The sequence below is a fragment of the Pelophylax lessonae genome (assembly GCF_965119305.1).
Source record: "Pelophylax lessonae genome assembly, chromosome: 2".
NCBI classification, from domain to species: Eukaryota; Metazoa; Chordata; class Amphibia; order Anura; family Ranidae; genus Pelophylax; species Pelophylax lessonae.
The window spans coordinates 96,075,578-96,102,079 of NC_138769.1; the positions used below are offsets into that span (position 1 = coordinate 96,075,578).

The 26,502-nt window shown below is 41.3% G+C and overlaps 1 protein-coding gene across 2 annotated transcripts in view; it reads right to left on the reverse strand.

The window, feature by feature from the left end:
* Positions 1–26,502, reverse strand: part of TIAM1 (TIAM Rac1 associated GEF 1) — a 588,418-nt gene that overhangs the window by 184,205 nt on the left and 377,711 nt on the right. For both annotated transcript variants that reach the window (XM_082245498.1, XM_082245499.1), the window contains 2 exons: positions 20,183–20,630; positions 10,854–11,026 (listed from right to left, as the gene is read on the reverse strand). In XM_082245498.1, the coding sequence (XP_082101624.1) occupies positions 10,854–11,026; positions 20,183–20,630 (621 nt within the window). The remainder of the gene's footprint in view (positions 1–10,853; positions 11,027–20,182; positions 20,631–26,502) is intronic.

Sequence of the window (26,502 nt, forward strand, 5' to 3'; positions counted from 1 at the left end):
TAATTGTTGTAAGTTTATTCACTTGAGTGGTATCAACAGGTATTTTCTGTATCTACTGAAAATTTTCTTACCCTAAAAAATTGAATTGGTAGCTGCATTTGCTTTCAAGAACTGGTAAGCTGCAATAGATTACATTTTTGGTTTAGGGTTTATATACATTAACTAAAAATATCTTGCTTGCAGATTTCCAGAGTGATCAAGTAAATTAATCAAACCACTAGCATGTATCCAAACCTGAAATATTAGTTCAGAAGGGCTGAACAGCACTCCTTCAAAATAAGCCGAACCCTTAAGCATTAAAAACATTGCTAATAAAAATTAAAAAAAAAAATAAAAAACACTAAAAAAGGTAGGTTGCTTTGAACAAGCTGAATTCTAGTCCCTCTGGCATGGCTCCCAACTGTCCCTGATTTTGAGGGACTGTCCCTGATCTGGAACAAAGTCCCTCTGCTCCCCCCCCCCTTTTTTTTGGTCTGTCTGATCAATTTAGTTTTATATAAAATGCATTTTTTATTTTTCAAAATTTGTTTCCCAGTGCTAAACCTTTTCATCCAATTTTTAAATTGCTGCATTTGTACATTTCAAAAGCCAAAATAAAGTTATAGTAGTGGTTAAACTTATGGTTTTAACTAATCATATTTTTTTGTAGAATTCTCCTATAAGGGGGCGTGGCAGGGAGCATGCCCTATGCCTACATACTTTTGCTAATAGATGTCCCTCGTTCCCGTCTCGAAAAGTTGAGAGGTATGTCTTTGGTGAACAGTTTTCCAGAACCTAGCGCAGAATATAATTTACGATAGCCAGGGGAATGGGCCTTTTGAAGCCATCAGAGTCATGATCAGTTGAAAGCCTTCAATGTTAAATTCATAGCATTCCCTCGCCAAACTTCTCCAGCATGTGAGGTGTAGGAACTGCCGGTCTTGTATAATGAGATTTGTGGCTTTAAAACAGATGTAGAGAGGATAAACGGGAACATGAGTCAGGTTTATTCCCAAACGCTGCCTTAGACTCTGTTCCTGGAAGGAAAGAGAACTCTATCCCTTGTCATTCTTCAGCCATTGAAGAGCTCCAACCTTTGACCCCATCTTCCTCACCATCATGTATATGGTTTTGTTGGGAATGGCATTTTACTTACAAAAGTCCTCAGCTTTACATTTCCCTTTGTGCATTTAATTATAACAGTACTCCCACCTAAATGAAAGGATAATAGAATGGGATCCATTTTTTTCCTGGTTAAGACCTACTCAGGGTGAAGAGAGGTTAGTTATGCACAGAAAAATAAAAGGGGTTGTAAACATCAGACACAAAAAAATGAACAAAGTGTATCCCTTCTATAGCGTGTGCTTGTCTTAATTAAGAGCACCAAGTGTCATTGCTGTCTGCTGCTCCGTTCCTCTGCTATCAGCATAATTCATTTCTGACAATTTTTCTGACACCAAGAGAAACATGGTGACAGGGGAGGGACCTCCAGCTGATTGACAGATCTGTTCTGCTTCAGATCTGTAGTTGTGTGAAAGAGAAGGGGGTGTCCCTTCCCTCCAATCAGCTCTCACGGCTCTCATCACTTAGCTCTGCAAAGTGTGATTACAGCTCTATTCCCCCTTCTTTTTTACAGAAATCCCAGACAAGCTTTATAAATTCAGCACTGTGAACGGCTGTAGATGGCTGCAGATGGACAGGTACAACTAATGTACTAATGTATAAAGAGGAGTTCCAGGCCCCCCCCCCCAAAAAAAAAAAAAATAGAAGTCATCAGCTACAAATACTATAGCTGCTTACTTTTATTATTAGGGCACTTACCTGTTCAGGCATCCAGCGGTGTACTCATCTGAGCAGATTCTTCAATCGGCTATTGGGTGCCGGTGCCACCGTATCGACTAAGGGAAGCTGGCAGTGAAGCTTTGCGGCTTCACAGCTGGTTTCCTACTGCCCATGCACAAAGTGCGCCATTCTTTGTGAATGGGCCACAGTCTTCTGGGACCTGTAAAGTGTCCCAGAAAGCTGGGGGGGGGGGGGAGAACTCAAAATCAGAAAACCCTAAAAAGGTGCCAAATGTGGCAGCATTCCCCCTTTAGGTGGAGCTCCGCTTTAGTGGTGAGCTGTGTTCTTGCCATTAAGAGGCATGATGAGGAAGTGGGAAAAAGTTTAATAGTTTCTGGAAGTGGGAAAAAGTTTAATAGTTTCTAGAACGATAACAGGACCATTCTAAAAATAGTGCCTAATCAGAGCTCTTTTAAAACAAGGAAACAAGGGTCTATAAATTATCATGACCCTAAATAAGTGTTAGTATTAGATCTACAGTATACACTCCAAACTACCTTCCTTTGCCAAATACAACATTTTAAAAAATAAAGGTGCGCCAAATGGAAATTTTGGTGTCGAAAACCAAAGGATGCACTTGGGCAGAAACCGAAAATGACAGTTTTAAAAATATATATATTTTTTATATATACTTGTATTATATTCGAGCCCAATCAAAAATTGAGAAAATGTATGTGCCACATTCCTGAATTAGAACAGTGAAATTACACTATGGTATTGGCTTGGGAGTTTTAAAGGCACAGCATAGGTTTTACGGTTAAAACACATTTGTTATTCATATTTGTTTAAATAATGAACTAATGAATAATAAAAAAGTGTTTAACCACTTCCATACAGAGCAGTTAGACCCCCTTCCTTCCCAGACCAATTTTCAGCTTTCAGCACTCTCACACTTTGAATGACAATTGCTCAGTCATGCTACACTGTAACCAAACAAAATTTTTATCATTTTTTTCACACAAATAGAGCTTTCTTTTGGTGGTATTTGATCACAACTGGGTTTTTTTTTTCTTCGTGATACAAGCAAAAATTTTGAAAAAAAAACACTTTTTTTTAGTTTCTATTATACAATTTTGCAAAAAATTAATTTTTCTTCATACATTTGGGCCAAAATTTATACTGCTACATATCTCTGGTAAAATTAACCCAAATTAGTGTATATTATTTAGTCTGTGTGAAAGTTATTGAGTCTAGAAGCGATGGTACCAATTACTGAAAATTGATCACACCAGATGTACTGACTGCCTATCTCCTTTCTTGAGGCCCTGAAATGTCAGGACAGTACAAATACCCCCCAAATGACCCCTTTTTGTAAAGTAGACAGTCCAAGGTATTTAGTAAGAGGCATGGTGAGTTTTTTGAAGTTATAATTTTTTCCCACAATTCTTGGGAAAATTAAGAAAAAAAATTTTTTTTCTTTTTTTTCCCAAAACGTTGTCAATTTATAAGCTATTTCTAACACATAGCATGTACACAGCAAAAATGACACCCCAAAATTCATTCTGTTACTCCTTCTGAGTATGGTGATACCACATGTGTGAGCCTTTTACACAGCCTGGCCACAAAAAGAGACTCCACGTCCAAGTAGCACCATAAGGCGTTTTAGGAGCATAAATACACATAAAACTTTCTTACTACCTATCACACTTTTCAAGGCCCTAGAGCACCAATACAATGGAAAAGTCCACAAAATGACCCCATTTTGGAAAGCAAACACTCCAACGTATATTCTATGAGGCATTATGGGTCCTTTGAACATGTCATTTTTTTCCACAAGTTTTTGGAAAATGTGGGAAAAAAATAAAAACTTTTTTTTTTTACACAAAGTTGTCAATTTATAGGATATTCCTAACACATAGCATGTACACAGCAAAAATGACACCCCAAAATACATTCTGCCACTCCTCCTGAGTATGGCAATACCACATGTGTGAGACTTTTTCACAGCCTAGCCATATAGAGGGGCCTAACATCCAAGGCGCATCATCATGCATCCTAGCCACTTGCCTAGGCCTATTTTTGACATTTGGTGTTTACAAGCTAAAATCAGTTGTTTTGCTAGAAAACTGCTTAAAACCCCCAAACATTATATATTTTTTTTTAGCAGAGACCCTAGAGATTAAAGTGGAGATTATTGCAATATTTTTTATCACACCGTATTTGCGCAGCGGTCTTCCAAACGCAATTTTTTTGGAAAAAATTCACTTTTTTTAATTAAAAAATAAGAAACCAGTAAAGTTAGCCCAATTTTTTTCCATAATATGAAAGATAATGTTACGCCGAGTAAAGAGATACCCAACATGTCATGTTTCAAAATTGCGCACGCTCACGGAATGGCGACAAACTTTGGTACTTAAAAATCCCCATAGGCGACAATTTAAAAATTTCTACAGGTTGCCATCTTTGAGTTACAGAGGAGGTCTAGGGCTCAAATTAATCCCCTTGCTCTAACGATCGCGGCGATACCTCACTTGTGGTTTGAACACCGTTTACATATGTGGGCGGGGTTTCCACATGCGTTGCTTCTGCGCGCGAGCTAACGGTGACAGGGCGCTTTAATTTTTTTTTTTTTTTTTTTTTTACTATTTATTTTATTTATTATTTTTTATTTTTACACCGTTTAACAAAAAAAAAAAAAAAGTGATCATTTTTATTTCTATTACAAGAAATGTAAACATTACTAGTAATAGAAAAAGGCACCACAGGACCTCTTTTTGTGAGATCTGGGGTCAAAAAGTCCTCAGATCTCACAAGTACACTAAAAGATAGAAAAAAAAAAAAAAATTATTATATAAAATGAAAAAAAAAAAAAAAAAAAGGACATTTAAACCGGTTGCTAGGCAACATTTTCCGTAGCTCCGGTCCTCCAAGACCATAGAGTCAAGTGAGGGCAAGCTTGCCCTCACTCGACATCCTGTCTGTGAGGATCCGGGACCGGATCGTTTTCCCCGCTGCCGGCGGGTCCGGTAAGCGGGGAAAAGGACCGGACGCGGCGGGAGGGGGGGGGGGGCACCTCTTCCGCCATCCCGGAAGGGTGAACCCACGGCGAATCCGCCGCTGGGACCACCCTTATCGGAAAGCCAACCGTCCACCGTTTAAAAAAATACCAGGGTTATGGCAGCTATCTGCTACCATAACACCGGTATTTAGGTTTAAACGGAGGATGTATATAAACCTTTTTGGACTTGGACATGGTGGCTGTATGAAGGGTGACAGGTACTCGGGTAATTTGTTGGGCAGGTGACAGGCAGGTGACAGGTACTCTGGTACTGATGAGCAGGTGGCAGGTACTCGGGTACTCCGATAGGCAGGTGACAGGTACTCGGGTACTCTGATGGGCAGGTGACAGGCAGGTGATAGGTACTGATGAGTAGTACTGATACTGATAGGTGATACTGTACTGATGGGTACTGATGATCAGTACTGATAGGTGATAGGTACTGATGAGTACTGATGAGTAGTGATGGGTACTGATGAGCAGGCGGCAAGTACTCGGGTACTTCAGGCGTCAGGTACTCTGATGAGCAGGTGGAAGGTACTCGGGTACTCTGATGGGTAGGTGACAGGTACTCAGGTACTCTGATGACGGGTACTCCGTTGACAGGTAATCAAAGTATCCGAGTACCTGTCATCAGAATACCCGAGTATCCGTCATCAGAGTACCCGAGTACCCGTCATCAGAGTACCCGAGTACCCATCATCAGAGTACCCGAGTACCCATCATCAGAGTACCCGAGTACCCGTCATCAGAGTACCCGAGTACCCGTCATCAGAGTACCCGAGTACCCGTCATCAGAGTACCCGAGTACCCGTCATCAGAGTACCCGAGTACCCGTCATCAGAGTACCCGAGTACCCGTCATCAGAGTACCCGAGTACCTTTCGTCAGAGTACCCGAGTACCTGTCGTCAGAGTACCCGAGTACCTGTCGTCAGAGTACCCGAGTACCTGTCATCAGAGTACCCGAGTACCTGTCATCAGAGTACCCGAGTACCTGTCATCAGAGTATCCGAGTACCTGTCATCAGAGTATCCGAGTACCTGTCATCAGAGTACCTGCGTACCTGTCATCAGAGTACCCGAGTACCCGTCATCAGAGTACCCGAGTACCCGTCATCAGAGTACCCGAGTACCCGTCATCAGAGTACCCGAGTACCCGTCATCAGAGTACCCGAGTACCTGTCATCAGAGTACCCGAGTACCTGTCATCAGAGTACCCGAGTACCTGTCATCAGAGTACCCGAGTACCTGTCATCAGAGTACCCGAGTACCTGTCACCAGCCCATCAGAGTACCCGAGTACCTGTCATCAGAGTACCTGATGGGCTGGTGACAGGTACTCGGGTACTTTGATGGGCTAGTGACAGGTACTTTTTATTGGGGGGGGGGCAATCAGTGTGGTTGGGGTGCACTGTATTTGGTAACTAGCTGTTACCACACTCTCTTCCTCACACAGGATCAGTGTGTGAGGAGGAGAACACGGTGACAGCTAGTTACCGTGTTCTCTGTTGACATTTGTGACCGGCTGTGATTGGACACAGCCGGTCACGTGGTAAAGAGCCAATTTCATTGGCTCTTACCTAGATCGGGGATCGACTCTGTCCGAGGGACGAGCCTCGTCCCCGATCGCTGCTCTGCGCGCCCCCGGGGGCGCGCATTGCAGAGAGAACGAGCGGCTCGTGCAGGAGCCGCTCATGTGATCGGCTGTGACTGACACAGCCGATCACATGGTAAACAGCCAATATCTATTGGCTGTTTACCTTGATCAGGGATGGGCTATGTCCGAGGGACGAGCCTCACCCCCGATCGCCGCGCTGCGCGCCCCCGGGGGCGCGCAGTAGCAGCTAGAGCGGGCGGACGTCATATGACGGCCGCCCGGAACGGTAAAGCCATCCTGCCGGCGTCATATTACTATGCGCCGGTATGGATGTGGTTAAGTGCCGGTTCACACTTATGCGATGCGGGAAGGCTGCGAATTTGCAGCCTGTTCCCGCATCACAAATGCACCCTTGGCAGTTCACACTGCCATATGCGATACGCTGGGGGTGTCAATGAAATGTTAACCACACCCCCAGTTTGATCGCATATCGCAGTGCGATCTGACAGTTCGCACAGGATCGGATCGCACAAGTGTGAACCACTGTGCGATCCGATCCTGATGCGGCTGCAAAAAAGGGTCCTGTGCGTCTTTGCTGCGGGTGCAGTGCGAATTTCAGCCATTCAAAGTGTATGGCTGAACTCGCACCGCACAGCCGATCGCATGTAATGAAGGAGCAGTGCGCTCCGATATTACATGCGATCTCCGCAGCCGCACATATGTGAACCGACACTTAAGCATAAAAACCTATACTGTGCCTTAAAACTCCCATGCCAAAACCATAGAGTAATTTTAATTGTTCTATATTCGAGTTTTTATTTAAACGCATGAATTTAAATGAATATTTATTGTCTGCCATTATCGCCACCTTTAGCGCAAAGAAAAGCTAAAGAAAAATGCTTCCCTTTAAATTCTATGTATTGTATGTCGTTACACTGGTCCGTTGCGCTTCCGTTGGTGTTAAAAATCTTGCTTGCTGCATTTTTGGTCAGTTAAAAAAAAAAAAAAAACCCACTCCAAAAACGCACCTCCCTGTGAAAAATGCATTGAAAACGCAGCATGAACGCATCAATAAAGCACCCGTGTTACATTTCTGATGTGGTTTTTGAGACACATGACCTATGAAAAACACACCATAAGCACAGTAAAATCGCATCGAAATCAGGATAAAATCGCGTGCGGTTTTGGCGCTATTATCCGCACCTTTTTCTTTTTTGGCAAAATGCCAAAAACCCTAATTCTCGGCCGCAAGCATCAATTTTGATGCATCTTTTGATGCATTTTGATGCGGCAAACTACAGTGCTCAAATTCTCCATAGGCGACGCTTTAAATGCTTTTACGGGTTCTTAAAAGCATTTAGGTGTTCTTAATAAGGACTTCATCCTAGTCACCCACTTTCCACAAAATTAATCCTTCCCCCTACTTTCATACACTTGCCAAAATATCTTTTTTATGAAGTAGCCCCCCCACTTCTGGATGTAGCTCCCAAGCTGCCTGGGACATTAACATCAATGCATTCCAAAAAAATGCACGTGCTGCAGTGTATCAACATGTGGCTGGCTGTCTTTTCATGGTTCTTGCAGCCAGCCCCTGATGATGTCCCGCAGGGCATACGTCTCATCAGGGAATAGCTGCAAGAATCAGGAAGAGACAGCTGGCCCCTTGATGACAGCATGGCCGCCCCTCTAAAGACACAAATCCACTGCAGAACATTGTCAGGTGGCCAGCTGTAACAAACAAGAGACAATTTTTTCCCGATGTCCGAAGAGAAGATGTTTATAGTATAAAAACAGATGCGCTGCTATGATGCAATAAATGAAAGTACCTAATGAGTAATATGAAGTGCTGTTCCCATCGTGTTCATGTACATTCATCAAACTTGAAATAATCAGAAATGTATATACGGATAATGGTGGTGCGCTATTCATACAGAAGTGGTGTGTAATGAAGATAATAAAAAGTGCTTATTCATAATATACATATAAAGTTGATGACATAAACAAATAAAAAAGTGATATTCTTTTTTACAATTCGTGATCAAAAAACAGCGATGATCTATTCTATAGTACTGTCCGTGGTTTCTTTGATGCATGCAGTGCTTTTTTAATACCGGCACAAATATAATGATGTTGTGATTAAAAAGATTCTTCAAACCAAACAAAAAGAAAGTGCTTAGTGCTTAATCCTGCCACCTGCTGAAACTCCTCTGTGTGCAGTGCGCGCTCACCCGCAGCACAAAGGGTTTGTGCAATAAAAAAAAAAAACAAGTTTCTCCACCTACAAGCCTCTTCAGCTTCCACTCCTTATCTCAGTGGACCGATTTCACAGTTTATGTAAATGAAAGAGGATATTTCATAGTGCATTATCCATTTAAAAGCATTTATTCAGCATAAATCTATATAAAAACTCACATTTGGGATGTAGGGACAGGCGGTGTTAGTGCAATCTGTGTACAATCTGAATCCGCCGCGGTAGAGTCCTGCTCACTCACTCCCTGGCTCCAATCGCCGTTGAACAGCTGAGTCTGACGTCACAGGCTCCTCCTACGTGTTACGTGACTTCCTCAGTGTGGGAGCTCAGTGACAAATGTCGGAAATGAATACTCATGACTTCCTCAGGGTGGGAGCTCAGTGACAAATGCCGAAAATAAATACTCGCCAGCTTGTATATACATGTTGCTATAGTAACGTCTCCTCGGCTGTGCACTGCGATATGCTGTTCTGTCTAACTCATACATTAACTGCTAATGGTTGATTTGCCCCCCTCTCATATATTGTGTTACACTGCCTCCTACGTTTTTCTCTTTGAGATGATATATTTTAATTTCAATTTAATTTACATTATATTTTTCAACATATATATTTTACATATACATTTTAGTCATATTTGTATTAAGTATTGGATGAAGATGTATTGTATTTTTTGTTGTTTTTATGCATAGAGACTAGGATACCCACAACGAATTAGTGTAGAGATAGGAGGGCTGAACGAGCAGCATATCACAGTGCACAGCTGAGGAGACGTTACTAAAACAACATGTATATACAAGCCGGAGAGTATTTATGTCAGGCATTTGTCACTGAGCTCCCACCCTGAGGAAGTCATGTGTCGTGTGACGTAACGCGTAGGAGGAGCCAGTGACGTCAGACTCAGCTATTCCACGGCGATCAGAGCCGGGGAGTGAGTGAGCAGGACTCTACCACGGTGGATTCAAATAGGATTACACAGATTGTACACAGATTTCACTAAAACCGCCTGTTCCTACATTCCAAATGGGAGTTTCTTTATGTATGTTTATGCTGAATAAGCGCTTTTAAAAGGATAATGCACTATGGAAAATCAGCTTTCATTTACATAAACTGCGAAATCGGTCCACTGAGCTAAAAGGAGTGGAAGCTGAAGGCTCGTAGGTGGAGGAATTTGTTTTTTTATTGCACAAACCCTTTGTGCTGCAGGTGAGCGCGCACTGCACACAGAGGAGTTTCAGCAGGTGTAGGGGTTAAGCACTAAGCACTTTCTATTTGTTTGGTTAAAATACGTTTTTTTTAATCGCAACATCATATTTGTGCCTCTATTTAAAAGCACTGCATGCATCAATGAAATCCCGGACTGTACTATAGATCATGACTGTTTTTTGATCACGGATTGTTAAAAGAATTTTCACTTTATTTGTTTTTATGTCATCAACTTTATATGTATATTATGAAAAGGCACTTTTTATTATCTTCATTACACAACACTTGTATATGAATAGCGCACCACCATTATCCATATATACATTTCAGAAGAGGAGATGGCAGCACAGGATCTGGGCGGCCACAGCAGAATACAGAAGAACAATGTAGGCGCGAGTACGTTTTATTGTGGACAAACTAGCCGACAAGGTAAGAAGAGATTTAAAAAATGTAAACCAGTGGTGAAGTTACTCTTTAAATTAGGAGATATAAGAAAGTATTTGACATCCATCGGTTTTCCTCTCCATCGGAGTAACTGAAGAAACAGGTCCAATTTAAATTTCTTTGCCAACTTTTCAAAAAACTATTGTGCAAGTGTGTCAGAAAATCTACTTTGAGACTTAAGCCAACCATAGATGCAACCTTTTCAACCTTCTTCAAATCCCTCCAATAGAGCGATTGTGTTCTCCCAGCAGGGGGGCGCAGGGAGCCATCCCTGCTAGGAGAGCACAGTGATTATTGCTAGTGGCTATAGCTGATGGACTTGGGTACAATCAGCCTGCCCATAGATGGTTCGAATCTTGGCCAGTCCCTGCTGAGCCAGCCGAGATTCAAACCAACTATGGCCGGGTTTAGAACATTTTTATTTTCTTATGCAGATTTTTTTTAAGCACAATTTTATAGAACATTTATGTAACCTATGTCTCAAAAAAAACACAAATACTGAAACAAATCCACATAGTTGACTAGTAAAAGCACTAACCTGGAAGAGGAACGCATCTCCAAGTGAATTACTGAGACAGAACACAAAGTCCTTCTTGGGGTGCTCCGGGACGGCTTGTACAATGCTGTTCTCCACCCACACGGCATGTTTCGGTATACTGCTGTTGTCAATCCCAGATCGACCATCGCTCTCATAAAAAAACAGTGTACACCCTGCAAACAAGACATGAATTTTGATTATTCTCACTGGTAATAAAGAACTTTCTCTTGGAACAATGCATCTCTACTAAGGAGATTACCGAGGTGAGCAGCACATCCCTGTGGCAGGTGGCACCTAAAAATCACAAGATTTGGATTGTGTGTTTAATAGCATGGTATTAAACTACAACTGTTTTATGATGAAGATAAATGGGAAGCCATGCTGAAGGTTATAGCATCTCAGGGAATAATGTTTAATAAAAGACGGATTTTGCATAGCGCGACTCAGCCTCTCAAATGAGGATTTGACAGAACTGTAGAAAAAAAGCACTTATGTTCCAAAAATTAAAGTACATTTTCCCAGGTCCCAAGCGTGTAAACAGAGGTACCTTAACAATTTGCTCCATCAGCTATGTTAAAAGCACTACTTCTATAAAACATGCAGTCTAAGACGACTAAACAGCACCATTAGTGATATGCAAACTTAAGGGTTTAGAGCAGGGTCTACAAACTTTCTAAACAAATGGCCAGTTTACAGTTCTTTAAACTTTAAGGAGGCCTGGACTGTGGGCAGTGGGAGTAGAAAATGTCATGGGGGTCGGTGAAAGTAAACAGTGTCCCCTCATTGCCATTAGAGGGAGGAATAGTGCCTCATCACTGGTGTCAGACCGAGAAATAGTGTCCCATCATTGGTCTGAGTGGGAGGAATAGTGTACCCTTGTCTGTGTCAGTGGCAGGAACTATGACCCATTGTTGCTGACAGTGGAGGGAAAAATGCCCAGAGGACCAGATAAAAACAATCAAAGGGCCGCAGTTTGAAAACCACTGGTATAGAGAAACAAACTGCTACAAACTGGTTCAGGATGTCACTTGTATTTAAACCTGGCAAACCAGCAGTACAGGATGCCTTGACATGATTTGCCATTTAAAGTTCAACTCTAAGGAAAAAACTAGCCCCTTCCAACCCTTTTCCCTACCTAAAACGACAGTCGCATGACATTTGGGTCTGGATGCTTCAAGGAGGGTCCTTCTTCAGGTGTCCACTGCCTGTGTGTTGGACACTTTCTGACTGTAAGTGATGGGTCCTCTGAAGATCCAGAAGAGGAGTGAAGTCATTGCGAGGGAATAGTAGGGAAACAGGGCAGTAAAGAATTACTTTCACAACTGGATAAGCGGTCCCCACAGCCGAAAACGGCTCCAGTGAGGGACCCAGACCATGGACGTAGATAAGTATACAGTATTTTTCTTCATCAGGTCGGACAGAAAAAAGGCCTACATGATGGGTTAGAGGGGGTGTGAGGGATGAGAAAAAAAATAAAAAAAATAAAAGGTAATTTTTGTCTGGAGCAGAGCTTTAAAGGTTTATTCATATTATAGCCTTGAAAATAGGCCACGCACTGCAAAGGGCATCAAGCCACTTTATAGTACAGCTGTATTACCATGTTTAAATAAAATCTTGGGAGATCCTGGATCGGATTGTAGCAGATCATTTCTGAAGTAGTTGTACAGTCAGGTAAAGTCTGAGAGTCAGTGACAGGTACCAGGAAGGAGGTACGCCAGACATCTCCATGCTGCCAAAGTATATGCTCCTAAATCATGTAGCTTTAAAAAGGTTAGGCTGGCCATTCCTAATGGACTGCCCGAAATTCAATCAGTGGGTGACCTTCTGGGCACCACTCTGCTTGAAGGAGCTGGGCAGAACATTTTTAGGGGAACAGCAGCTGCATCCAATCAGATAAACACAAACAGCCGTGATTGGAGAGTCAGAGTCATTCCATGTAAATAGAGTGATCTCTTGGATTTCTTTAGTTCAGCCTGCAGGCTGAGAAAAAGAAATCTATAGGTGTATGGTCAACACTTTAAACTTATAGGGACGTTTGTTTTGAAAGATTCTGGACAGTAAAGCCCCGTACACACAATCAGAATATCGTACAAAAAAATACTACTTTTGATGAGATTGTACGATAATCTGATTGCTGGTACACAGCTTTTTTTGTTCCGAACTTTTCCGAAGGGACAAACATGAAAATTTTTCTTGTACAATACCAGATGGACTTCAGTAAACTATTCATTTTCGATATGAAGACTAGCAAAAAAAAAAAAAATACACAAGATCATTCGCCCAATAATCTCAGTGTGTACTAGGCTTTAGGGTTCTTGCACACAAACCGCTAAGCCTGTAAATCCTGGTGCCTTTCCCCATCCCCAGGATCTCTCAGCTATAAAAAGCAGGGGGCAGAGAGCTGAAGTTACAGTAAGGAGAGCTGATTGGAGGGAAGGGACACACCCCCCTTCACACAGCTCACAGTAACAGAGCGGAGGCTGTCAACAGGCTATGCCCTCCCCTGTCAACATTTTTCTATTTGAGTCTGGAAAATTAATCAGAAGTGACTCATGGATAACAGAGGAATGAGGCAGCAGACAGAAATGATACTTCATGCTCCAGATTGAAACAAGTACCCACTATAGAGGAATATGTTTTGTTCATGTCTGAGGACATGTCTTTAAGATAGCACTGCTTTATACAGAGTGCAGCAGCGCACAGACATTCAGGCCTATGAGAGGCTGTATGCATTACCTGGGCTGCCCGTGCAGGGTAAAGATGTTGGACACTAAAGCCTCGTACACACAATCCGACAATCGGATGAATATTCATTCATTTGTTGGTTACATGCCAGTCTCATATCGAAAGAGAAGAGGTTACTCAACATATGAAAATTTTCATACGACAGAATACAACTTCATAAGTCACGTAATATGTTGAATTGTTTTGTATGTATTCTTTCGGTTCTGAACATGCGTAGTCTTGATTTTTTTTTTTTCAGACAAAAGCTGTACTAATTAAAACAAAATCGAACGTTATGTTCACATACAAATAAAAAAAATTTTATAGACTGCACCTTCAGTTTTTGTCGTCCGAAAAGTTGGAATTGGCTGTCAAAAGCACTATACTAAGCACTATACTAAAGATAAGAAAAATTGGCAGATAGTTCATCGTACAAAATTTTGCTTCCGATTTTCTTATGTGTACGGGCCTTTAGATCACCAAATCCTTTCCTACATTTCTCATGGACTTCAGTAGCAAAACTAACACACTCAACCTGCCATGCACATCTACTGCAATAATTACAAAGAGGTTTCCTTCCCCACCTCCTGGATCTGCTACTTTTTTTCAACTGGGGTAAATGAAAAAAGTGGAGCACGAATTCGTAAAAGCACAAAAGGTAGATAGAAACAACCAGTTCTTTGTGGTGGAATGAGAACAGGGAAAGATCACAGCAAAGGAAGTCCTCAACCGTAATGTCATTCTTCAGTGACAAGTATAACCAAATTAATTAAAATCTATAATCTGTCAGCAGAATTTATAAACTAGTACATTCTAGATCACTGAAATGACAAAAACAGATCTTAACTAGGTAACTTTTGGCAATAAAAAATAAAGTCAGGGTAAACTGGCATTAATAGTTTCCCAACAGCTTGAATGGCTATAACCTTTTACTGGAACAACGGTCATCAACATGACATTTACACCTTTTCCAACATGTATCCAATTAATTTCTCTCACTACAAAAGAAATCCAAATCCCAAAAAATGCACATGGACAGTTTCATATGGTTAGTAATTTCCATAGCGGATATGGACTACAATGACACTTTCAGATACAGATACAAAAGGGCTAAGAGGTCAAGCATGACTCACAGTTTTTGAACAGCAGAACCTTCATTTACAAATTGCTATCCAAGTCTGAGGTCAACCCCTAAATGATAACAACAGGAGCTTCCTTACAACCTAGAATCACTGCTATTCAACTCGTCACTTGGGGGAAAACCCAACATGAACTAATCCAGCGTGCCAGGAGCTCATCCAAGCTCAACACACAAACACATAAACATGGCTTTCCCTGAAGGGATTAATTGGCTGTGTGCACAGCTATACAAGACTGTGGAACTCCCTCGCTATTAGAGGATGCTCTGCTAAAGCTGTAATATTTTCTTTCCAGATTACGAAAGACAATCTGCCTATTTTCAGCTACAGGGTTTTCTTTTTTACAATGTGCTACGCTTTATTTTAAAGAGGACCGAACATCAAAATAGGACCTGTCTGCTGCTCTGGCTACCCAAGTACAGGCAGTCCCTGGGTTACAAACAAGATAGGGTCTGTAGGTTTGTTCTTAAAGCGGAGTTCCGGACACAAAATTTTTTTTTCAATAAAAAACACCCCCGGGACAGGGGACAGGGCTAGTACATTCCACAATGGATAGCCTCTGTACTGTCCCGGGTCGCACTTACCTTTTAGAAGAAATACTTACCTTTAAAATTTCTTCTCCAGCGTTGCCATCTCGGATATGGGCAGCTGAAGCCAGCGCATCCTTCTGCATCCTCTTCTCCCAGAATGCCCTGCACCGGCCCCGCTCGTCACTTCCGGTGCGGCGCCGCACCGGAAGTGACGAGCGGGGCCGGTGCAGGCACATTGTATCAATGCAAAGACCAGTGCACAAAGCAAAACATTACCCAATAGCACACTCCTAAACCTTGTGGACAGCCTTCCCAGAATAGTTAAAGCGGTTATAGCTGCAAAGGGTGGGCCAACTCAGTATTGAACCCTACGGACTAACACTGCCATTAAAGTTTGTGTGTAAAGGCAGGCGTCCCAATACTTTTGACAATATAGTGTACATTCGACTCATACCTCACAAACGAAGGGAGGCAACAGGAAGCAAAAGGAAATCTACCCATAGTATGGGAAAAAGGTGTCTACACTGAAGCTTTATCCCAATCCTTGTTTCCATGACAACTCAAAATTTTCAAAATTTAACTGTCACAGGGACAGAAAGGTGAAATCTTCTGAACAGGGGTACAGACAGTAAAAGAAAAGTTACATGGGGTGTTAACCCTTCCCTATTCTATCTAAAACCTAAATATAATTTACCCTACTTTAAAGTGTATTTTTACCAAAATAATTGCGTTTGAAAAACCGCTGCGCAAATACCACGTGACAAACTGCAGCGAACACCATTTTATTCTCTAAAAAACATTATATAATGATTGGGGGTTCCAAGTAATTTTCTAGCAAAACAATGCTTGTAAACTAAAAGTTTCAGAATAGGCCTGGTGTCTTCAAGTGGTTTTTAAAGCGATTTCCCATTACTTCCTGTCCTGGCAGTAAAGAAAATCTCAAATTGGAACACAGATTGCTATAAAATAACTGAGAGGGTCTCTAAACTATCTCTCTTCTTTTCAAAACAGAATTTGATTTAAGGAAAAGGGGATCAACATAACTTAGTCAAATGTATTGATACTCAAGATTCTACTTCATATGTGTTTTCGGTTTTAATTTCTGAACCACGTGAAAAGAGAAAAAGTCACGTGAAGTTTGACCAACAGTAGGCTGCTGCTGAGGTTTAGATCCATAATCTACCAAAAGATCACAATTCATACACAAATAATAGGCTACACTTTGTTCAGCAGGTAGGACTTTTCAGGATGGGATACCCTCTGTTGCTTTTGCTGGAACTTGGCTTTATGGATCACTTTTCCGACGTTCGATGTGTTTGTATTGCATTTAAGAATTTACATGAAAACGGTTATATTGCTTTATGCACTTGCGGTAGCCCATCAGATCCAATTCTTAAGAGGGACCTCCTAACCCTACTGTATTGAATTGTATTGTGTTGCTTTTTAATGTAAATTCCCACACAAACCATTGGCACACTGTATAACTCCTGTATTATATTAATCCAGGAGGATTCACACAGACTCTACAGCGGTTGCTATATAATATTTCAAAGGCTATTATAGTAATGGTGTAGTTTGTGTAACGGTTATCCATTGGGGGAAATTTGTTTTTAATTGTTTTTTTTTATAGTCCATTTGTGATTTTCCTTTTTTGTCTAGAGACCTTTTAACAAATATGGTTATAATAAAGACCTTTAAATTAATCCATGTTAATTACCGTATATGCAAGCCTGTGCAATGCCAATGTGGGTCCTTTTCTCTTTTCTGTCTACATAGTGCATCTTTGGGCTTCCAGTGTACAATGGAGTTTAATTATTTTATCAACAATACACAGAGGGGGCATCTGCAATGCCGCTAAAAGAAAATAAATTATGCAGATCTAGAATATACAGTAGGTGGAATTCAAAAAGTGTTCTAACTACGAATGAAAAAACGGTCTCCTGTTCATATGACAAATGCTGTTGCGACTTGTGAAAGATTAACATACATTTCTGAAATGCGTACATGAATTTTTAGCATGGTGGGAGATGAACTGAGACCAGAGGTCAACCTGCTGCTGTGGTACAAGTGCCCAAAAAAATGATTTCTAATGGAAATTGTACTCCTCCTGTATCTAACCTGCAGCCAGCAGTAAAGTCATTAAAAGGAAACAGAATAGCTGCAATTTCTTACACCTTGTCATCCAACTTTGATTGTAAACTCTGCTATGAAAAGAATCCTCAACTGTGTATAAAGGATTTTTCAAAAAGCATTTCGCTGATGAAAACCACATTTCTTCTCTGTAAGAGCGCCATACACTCAGACAATTCAAAAGGTACAAATTTATGACTGCATTTGGACTATGTAATCATCCCAGAGGAAACGCACTCATCTCGCCAGTGCTTTAATCCACAAAATCATGCCAAATAACAGAAATCAATGCTTCAGGCTAAGGACCACCTAGAAATTTACTGACGTGTATTCCAGCGTAGAACATAACAAATTTTTATATATACGTTTTAATTTTGTAACTTCCTATCTCTTTTTTGTTTTAAAAAAAATGGAAAACCCTTTTGTTAAACACAATCTGATTTTTGTTTTTAAAAAGGTAGTTTGGTAAAAACGTGAAAAGTAATGCAATGCATAGACGGAACAGAAATGATCTCTTCAGCGTTTATTGTGTTTTATCCAGAAATGTGCCAATCAGACAATCCTACTGCTAAAATGGCCTTGTTAGTAAATGGGTGTTTTGGGAACACCATCTAGAGCCCATCTAGAGCAGGGGTAGGCTACCTCTGCACTGTTGTGGAACTACAAGTCCAATGAGACAATGCAATACTCTTTAACATGATCGGATTTGTAGTTACATCACAGCTGGAGTGCCAAGGTTACTTATTTCGGAGATGTTCGAAAATGCAGTACATATTCCCAATCCCATCCATCAATAACCCTCTGCTAGCCATTTTCATTGCTCCTATCTCCTACAGAAGTCAGGACCCCATTCTCTTAGGAGTTTGAATTGCCTGCCATAGAAACAAACTAATGGGCCATACACACTATAAGATTTTCTGAAGACTTTTTCCTTTAGACTTACCAAAACCATATAATATGAGGTCAAACCTAACCACTTTCAATTTGTATGCAATCTGGCAGGCCCTTGCACTACATAGAAAAGGTAAATCTGAAGGAAATCTAACCACAAAAGTTGGATAGTGTGTATGGCCCTTTACAGTATATTGTATTATAGCACTAAACCTTCAGAAGGCAATAAAGTTCAGTCGCTGAGGTCCATTTTTGGTCAGGGTTCCTGAGAAGATTCTCTGGTGGCTTTAGAATTCCAAAACTGACAAACCGTATTTTGCACACGACTTCCAGACAGAGATATGGGTGTTAATCAAAATGATGAAGCCAGAAGAGGAAGGCGAGGACTGTATGTTGTGATGAATGCTGCTCAAACTCCCTCACACCAACAGGGAGGAACCCAATCAATTTATCAAACCTTTCCCTTGTGAAACTTTATGCACATCAATGTTATCTTGCAAGGGTCAAAGAAGAACAACTGGGAGAGCGCAGAAAATACATTATTAAAAGTAAAGCCCAGTCAAATTTTAAAGCTAAACTACAAGCAGATAAAGAAGCATCAACAAATGCAATAAAGAGGCCCTACAGGCAGAAAAAAAAAATTATACCTTGCAGTAGGGTTGCGCCCACAATGCAAGTATTAGGTGCTAGAGGAGAAACCCTTATACTTACCTGAACCTCTGCTCCACCGGAAAACGTTGCCCCCCCCCCCCATGGACCAGCAATGGACTGTTCCTGACATTTTTATGCCCAGAGTAGGGCTATGCACACTGCTTTGGGCTGGATTAGGTCAGGACTCAAGACAGCTGGAGTGCGAGGGTGCAGGAGGCTGCAGGGACTGTTCTTGTGCGGAGGGGAGCAAAGGATTGGGTAAGTGTATCTTCTTTCATCTTTCTCCTAATGTAGGATGAAGGTAGAAATTTAGATACATAACAGAATGCAAATTTGTCACTGCAGTTTTCTGTTTGCTCGCTTCAAGAAAGTAGATTTCCAGAAAGGCTCTGAGTAATTGTTTTTCTTAAAAAGGTAGGGTAGCCCAAACAACTATGGGAACCTCTGGGTTAAGCCTAGTACACATGGGCTGAATATCGGGTGGCATTTGACCCATGTGTACTGCACTCAGTCCGACAGAAGCGGACCATTCAGCTGGCTTCTATCGAAGGGACATGACCGAAAAAGGTCTGCCGACCGGCTCCCAATCAGCGCGCTCAGCCAATGGCTTAGAGCACTGATCGGAGTATTCTGGCATTCGGGGGCATCCCCCTGTCCGAACAAAAAAGAACAGCAGGGGAGATCACTGTACTAACATCAGATGTTCGTACAACGGTTCCTCCTGAGCGGTCAGTTTTTTTTTTTCATTCAGCCCTACTGAGTTGAACAAAAAACACACTACTAGTGCGCTCTAGGTTTAAGACTAAGGAATGGCCCATGTAAGAGATTTCCCTTCAGTTCCTGTCTTGTAGACACATGGGGAAATTTAAGAAAATCTATCCAAAGTGAGGTAAGCCCCCTTTAAGACAGTTGTGACAAACAAGTTTCGCCATTACAAAAAAGTTTCCCTGTATTCCTGTTCTGGTGACAAATCGAAATGTTAGATCTTCCCTTACTTTCAGTCCTGGTTATAGTGGTCACTAGGACAATTAGAGAAGATGAATAATCTCCCTCACACCATGTGATCGCCAGTTGGATCATCACATTTACTCCAAGTACCCTTGCCATAATAAAGCGGAATTGTAGAGCCCCCCAACAGGTTAGATGTTTGCTTTTACCCCAACATGAGAAATTTTATATTTTTTGATGTTGTGCCTTAATTGCTTCTTGCTATAGATTTTGATACACCCAGTAAGATAGTAGTTGTGTTTAAAAGGCCACAAACCTTTTAAAGAGACCCAGTAATGTTTCCATTTCCTGCGGGTGGCAAGTTCCACCTTCTTGTTTTTCTTGTGCACAAGGAAGTTCTTGACGGCCAGCGCCCCAGCTTTTCGCACAGTCCCTTGTGCCGCAGTCCGGAGGATGTCAGACTGCCCAGGAGAGCTTAAAGTGCCACTGCTTTGTTCATCACTTAGAGCTGAACTGGCTTCCTCCAAGTTTTCTCTACTGGCGCTGCTCATCTCCAGTTCTCGCCGGAAATTCTCATAAACTCCTTGGAGGAGAGCATCTCCAGAGCTGCTACCACTGTCACTGCCGATAAAGGCCCGGCTGGCGGTGGGGGAGTAGCTGGATGTGGTGGCATTTGAGTGTCTGGACATGAAGTCGGTGTCAGTGGTTGTGGCATCGATACCACTGTCCGTGAACTCGCTGCCCTCTCCACCTGTATTGACATCCTAAATGGGAGAGAAAAAAAAAAAAGTTACACTTTGTTGTATAAAGAACACCATATTTTTATCAGGCATTGAACAGAAGTTCAGCTCAACAATGATTTCCCTCAATGGACATCTCATGTCCTGCCAATACCGGAATACAAAGGAGTCTTGAGTTCCGGGGGGGGGGGGGGGGGTTGTATAGAAATTATGGGTATAAAAAAATAAAAAAAAAATTGAAAAAATTGGGACCCTCCGCAGAATGGGTTAAAGGTGAAATGGGAAAATGGAGTGCAACAAGTGTTGTAAGGTTACACCAAAACATCAATGAAAGATGATTTATCATAAGACAGAACTGGCTTTTGCTGCAATATTACTCTTCAATTGGTACTGCAGTACTATTTTTCTACCACCAAACGTCCCTAGTCTTTCAGGTTGAAAAATGGTCAGCACCATTCATACCACTTGCTCTGAGCCCAGGCTGTCATCACCACCAGCTTGTGACTGGACAGTGAAGGAAGAAGCAGCATAGCCATGAGCTCATCCCTCTGTCACTCCGCTCTCTTCTCCTATAGGCATGCTTCTTGTCAGCACATGAATTAATTGACCCCTTGCAGTGCTTCTTCCACTCGCATATCAAGCCCTGCTGTACAGAGACTGCAAAAGGCTGATACTAGGTCAGATTCAGGTGCTTGCATTTAAAAAAATGCATTTAATATTTTAATATTAAATACAGATCTGCATTCATTTGTGTATTTTATATGTGCCTGGAGCTCAGCTTTAACAGTCTTAAACTTTTTAATTGTCAAATTTGTGTGAACAGGTCTGTTTTCCTATTGTATTTACACACCAGCTGTTCTGTTTCTGTTTTGTAGGAGTGTTCTGCTTTTTGCTCATCTATAATGGATATGCCAGTGCATTTTGCACCTTTTGTTTTTTTTAAACTGATGAAGTCATTTGCAGTTGAAGGCGTATATTCTCCACATACCTAAGAATCAGTTTACAGCTAAGTGTTTATATAAGACTGTCCCCATATGTGCTGGAGAGGCATCTGCAGGATGGATCAAGTTGTGGTGACAATGTCACAAGCTCTTAAATCATTGGCAAGGTTCACTATTTACTGCACAGAGACCTGAACTAACACGGCATGTTCAAGGTCACTAATGGATGCCCCTGTTCTGTCAGTCAAACTCTCCAGATGGGCTTTAGTCCTCCGGAAAGCAGAATGTCTTACAAAGTTTGAGTGTAGAACAAAAAGTTTGACATTCTGAGTGTAGAGTTCACTGCTGACATGAAAAGATCTTCAACAGTGCAGTGTTAATTTTGGAAGCAAATTTCAATTTAGTTTTAGTCTTAGTCTTAGGACTAAAATGGCATTTTAGTTTTAGTCCCATTTTAGTCTTCTGCAAGTGTTTAAGTTTTAGTCTTATTTAGTCCTACATTTTAGTCGACTAAAACGTCCTACATTTTAGTTGACTAAAACGTCCTACATTTTAGTCGACTAAAACTCATTTTAGTCCTCTATAATCGAATGGGTTTAAAAGTTCAATTGTAATTTGTAATGCATTATTTAAGCATTTTTCTACAATTTCCAAACTCATTATATACTACTGCTGGTCCTGGAGTGAAAAATCTAATATGTTATTATTTATGGTATTAAGCTTTGAGCATGCACCAGTGTTAATTTTGGCAGCAAATTTCGATTTAGTTTTAGTTATAGTCTTTTGACTAAAATGCCATTTTAGTTTTAGTCGTATTTTAGTCATCTGAATTGTTTTAGTTTTAGTCTTATTTTAGTCGACTAAAATTGTGTTAATTTAGTCGACGGAAACGTTTGAGTCGGTTTTAGTCGACGAAATTAACACTGCAACAGTGGCTGTTTTTCCAACAATCACAAGTCTACCGTACCAGGAATTCCCAGTGAACCTATTTCCAATTGGTTGACTGGGACGGGAAATTATTCACCAGGCAAGTCAAATTATGTCCAACAGTGGTTTCTTTCAACAAGATAAGTCAGACTAACTACCATTAAAGAGGAACTCGAAACAAAAAGCAGACAAACATTAACTGAATGATCTATAATTTGTTAAAGCAATGTGTATGATCAAAATGTACATTTTTTAATTTATTTTGTAACTACTTTTATCCTTTGTTGCATCAAAGGGTTGCTGCCTTCTTGTAGCCTTTTTACAACCACATTCAACTACATGCATATGCTTCAACAATGGCTCCATGACATTTCTGAGGGTGGGTTTTAACAACAGTAGTAGATCATTCCAGTATGTTGAAATGGCCACTCGTAGTCTCCACTGGAAGCCCGTGTGATAAGAGGACCATGCACCTAGAAGACTAGAAGATGCACCTGGTTACCCTAAAACAGGAAGTTCCCAAACAAGGACCTTCATGGCAGAATTACCTGTAGATCTAAAAATAATGACTTTTGTAGATACACTAACATGGTAAAGCTTATATGAAACTTTATAAATCAAGGCCCCTACCTAAAAATATGACGTGGCATTAAAGTTAAAGAAAAAAAAATATTCATTAGCGGTCGCCCCCTGGCCTCCACATGCCGCTACAAGGATAGGATAACTTCTAGTGGCATCTTTGGGAATGCTGAATATTCTAAATTTCATGACTAGACTAGATTAGATTCAATAAAAAAAAAAAAAAAAAAAAAAAAACACTTTGGCTTCTTGGTCTGCTTTAGGTTTTGAGTACAGTAGGGAAGAGTTGGGATGTCCCGTTGGGGACAGCCTCACTTTCATTCCTGACCACAGCTTTTCATAAGGATAGATTTTCATAAGGATAGAAAGTTAAAAAAAACAAAATGTTGCAGTGGAACACGGAAACAGAGGCAAGGGGAAAAGTTCCCAATGAGTGCCCCTCACCTGGTGACCACTATTAAAAATTCATTTTGAAGCACTTTCCTCTGTCTTCAGTGTCTATAGGGCAGAAATCAGGGTAGTCTACCCAGGGGACATAGACATAGCAATTAAAACCTGAGGTTTAAACGCTAAAGTGGCTGGAGTTCCACTTGACACTAGCCCCTTGCAAATATAGGGCAATGTGACAATGGAGACGTTAAACAGCGCTTGGTTGCTGGACCCAAAAACTGGCAGAGGGGAAGAAGGCAATTATTTTGTAATGCTGGTATTGTCACCAGCAGTGGAGGCGGAAGGAGCTGCAAAGGACCTCTGGCAAGCTGACTATAGGGGTCAGAGTGTGTGGGCCTTTGAAGAGACAATTTCCTTGCATGGCAAAGGTAACATTTGGACCGATTTATCAAAGTTCTCATTCATCACTTAAAAAATATCATTTAAAACACTTCAATAGTCCAATCATATCAAAAGTATCTGCATGGATGAGCAGGAATATTCATTTCATTTAGAGGGCATACAATGCGATTAGAGGAGAAGCGTTTTAACCTCAGGCAACGAGGGGGGCTCTTTACTGTTAGGGCTACAAGATTGTGGAACCCTCTACCACAAGAGGTGGTTCTGCGGGAAGTATGGTGGCTTTCAAAAAGACTCTTAGATGTACATCTCAAGAAATCAGAACATTCAGGGGTATGCGAGATGATTACGGCCACACACACCTACACACAGGTTGAACTTGTCTTTATTCAACCTCACCTACTATGTAACTATGTAAAATTTCATGATTGGAAAATTTAAGTATTCATCCAAATATTTTGAGTGAAGATTCTTAACGTCTTTATTAAAATCAGCCTTAGTGCCTCAGGGCATACATTGATCTTTTTTTGCCGTTCAATCAGCGGGTTAAATGAAAAAAAAAAAAAAAAAAAAGATCCTATTCCCTAATCCACATATTTGAGGTGGATTAGGGAATCCTTCCCACTGTGGTATTGTATTCTGAAAGCGGAGAGCCTTCCAACATCGGATTACTAAGATCAGTGTTGCTAGCTATAGCCGGTAGCACTGATCATTCAGGAAAAACCTGACAGGATAGTCACACACAAATTGATAAATAGATTGATTTGTGTACAACTAGCCTGCCCATACATGTATCAGAATTTCTCCATTCCCTGCTGAACCGGCCGAATTTCAATCAGTGTATGGCTGGCTAACAGCCCATTCAGACTGGCGCGATCCGACTTTGAGGGGCGACCTGTGAAGTCGCGGTGAACAGTGCAGGGACTTCACATAATGGAAGTCTATGCAAGTCGCTCCCAGGTTGCCCCAAAGTAGTACAGGACCCTTTTTCTAAGTCGGAGCGACTTGTGTCGCTCCTATTAGAACGGGTCCTTAAGCTTGCAACGTTTACAAAAATAAAACTATGCATTTTTGGTAATGGACTTTCTACATTAGACATGTGACAAAGATGAAGCTTAGAATTGTATTGTGGGACTGGAGTCGCTTTGTGATACAAGCAGATTTTCTTGAGATACTTCACACATTTCCAGGTTATTTTCCATCTCTCGTGTCAGAGGCTCCTTGTAACTCTGCGTGCCGATGGATAACATCATTAACACGCAGATTCTCTGGATATCCGTTATTGCATTCTTTCATCGTTGCTGTGAATTTGTGTGCTCACTAACAGAGAATATTCTGAAGATTGAATGTAACAGTCTTGTCTATAAGAAATTAAAGCATTCAAGGCAATAATGTAGCCTGGGTGATGGACGCATACTGTTCCTGACTACAGAAAATAAGAATTCTTCTATGTTTTCAGAAGGTGGCTTCATTGCGGAGATGTAGCTTTCTAGATTCAAATTTATATAGGCTGAACAGTTGTCACTCCTATAAACTACACTTATATTTGGAGACCAGCAATGTCAGGTCTCTGAAATGTAATTTTAATGGAAGGACAGTGATGTGCTTCCTATAAAATATAGCTTGTAGATGGAAATGTATTTCAGCAGAAGCAATGTCACTTCTGGAAAATACAACATCTATCTAGAGAGTAGCAATGCAAATCCTGTAAATTATAACAAATTTGGAGAGCAGAGATATGGGTACTGACAACTATACCATATCTAGAGAGCAGCTATACCTGTACTAGAAAACAAACTTTATATTTTAAGGTTATGGATGTGGATTCCGAAATTAAGAACTTTTACAGTTTTACAGCGGGAGTTGTCTATCTACTCTGCACAAGTGACTTGTATTTAAAAAATAGTGATTTCCCTACAATATAATACCTCATCAGGGACAGGCACAAGTTTATCGAATGCTACCTGCCATACTATATCCTCTCAGCTGACATTTTTGTGAAGTGATATCGCAGCTCCAATCACCAAAGCCCACAGGGAAGGACTCACCATTGCAAACCCTGACTTGAATGCGGTGGTCAGCGCCGCATTCATACTGTGCCTCCATTCTGAATGGTAGCAGTGACCCCGCATACTGTCCTGGACTCACTGGCCTAGTCCCACCACTGCCAGAAGCATGTCATCCGAGGCCCCTGGAAGTGACATCACTATACAAAATCGAAGCTCAGGCCACATGCCACAAGGCACCAGACTCTAAGCAGTCCAAGTCCCTATAACACCATAGGCCCCTCGCAAAACCTCCCAAGAGGAAAAGGAGGAAGACAGGGCTTACTAGCCAGGGGTTCAGGAGTCCACCCCTACAACTACATTGGGACTAAGATCCTGGAAGGAAAAAAAAGAGAACCCTTTGATCCAGCTAGAAGGCCCAGGCAAGACAAATCAGGCTTATTTTTATTAGGAGGTTGACTGCTGACCCAATGGCCATCTGGTCAGGATAAATTGAATGTTGTGCTGCTCCTGGACAGTAGGGAACAAAACCTCCCAAGAGGAAAAGGAGGGAGACAGGGCTTACTAGTCAGGGGCTCAGGAATCGACCTCTACAACTACATTGGGACTAAGATCCTGGAAGGAAAAAAGGAGAACCCTTTGATCCAGGCAGAA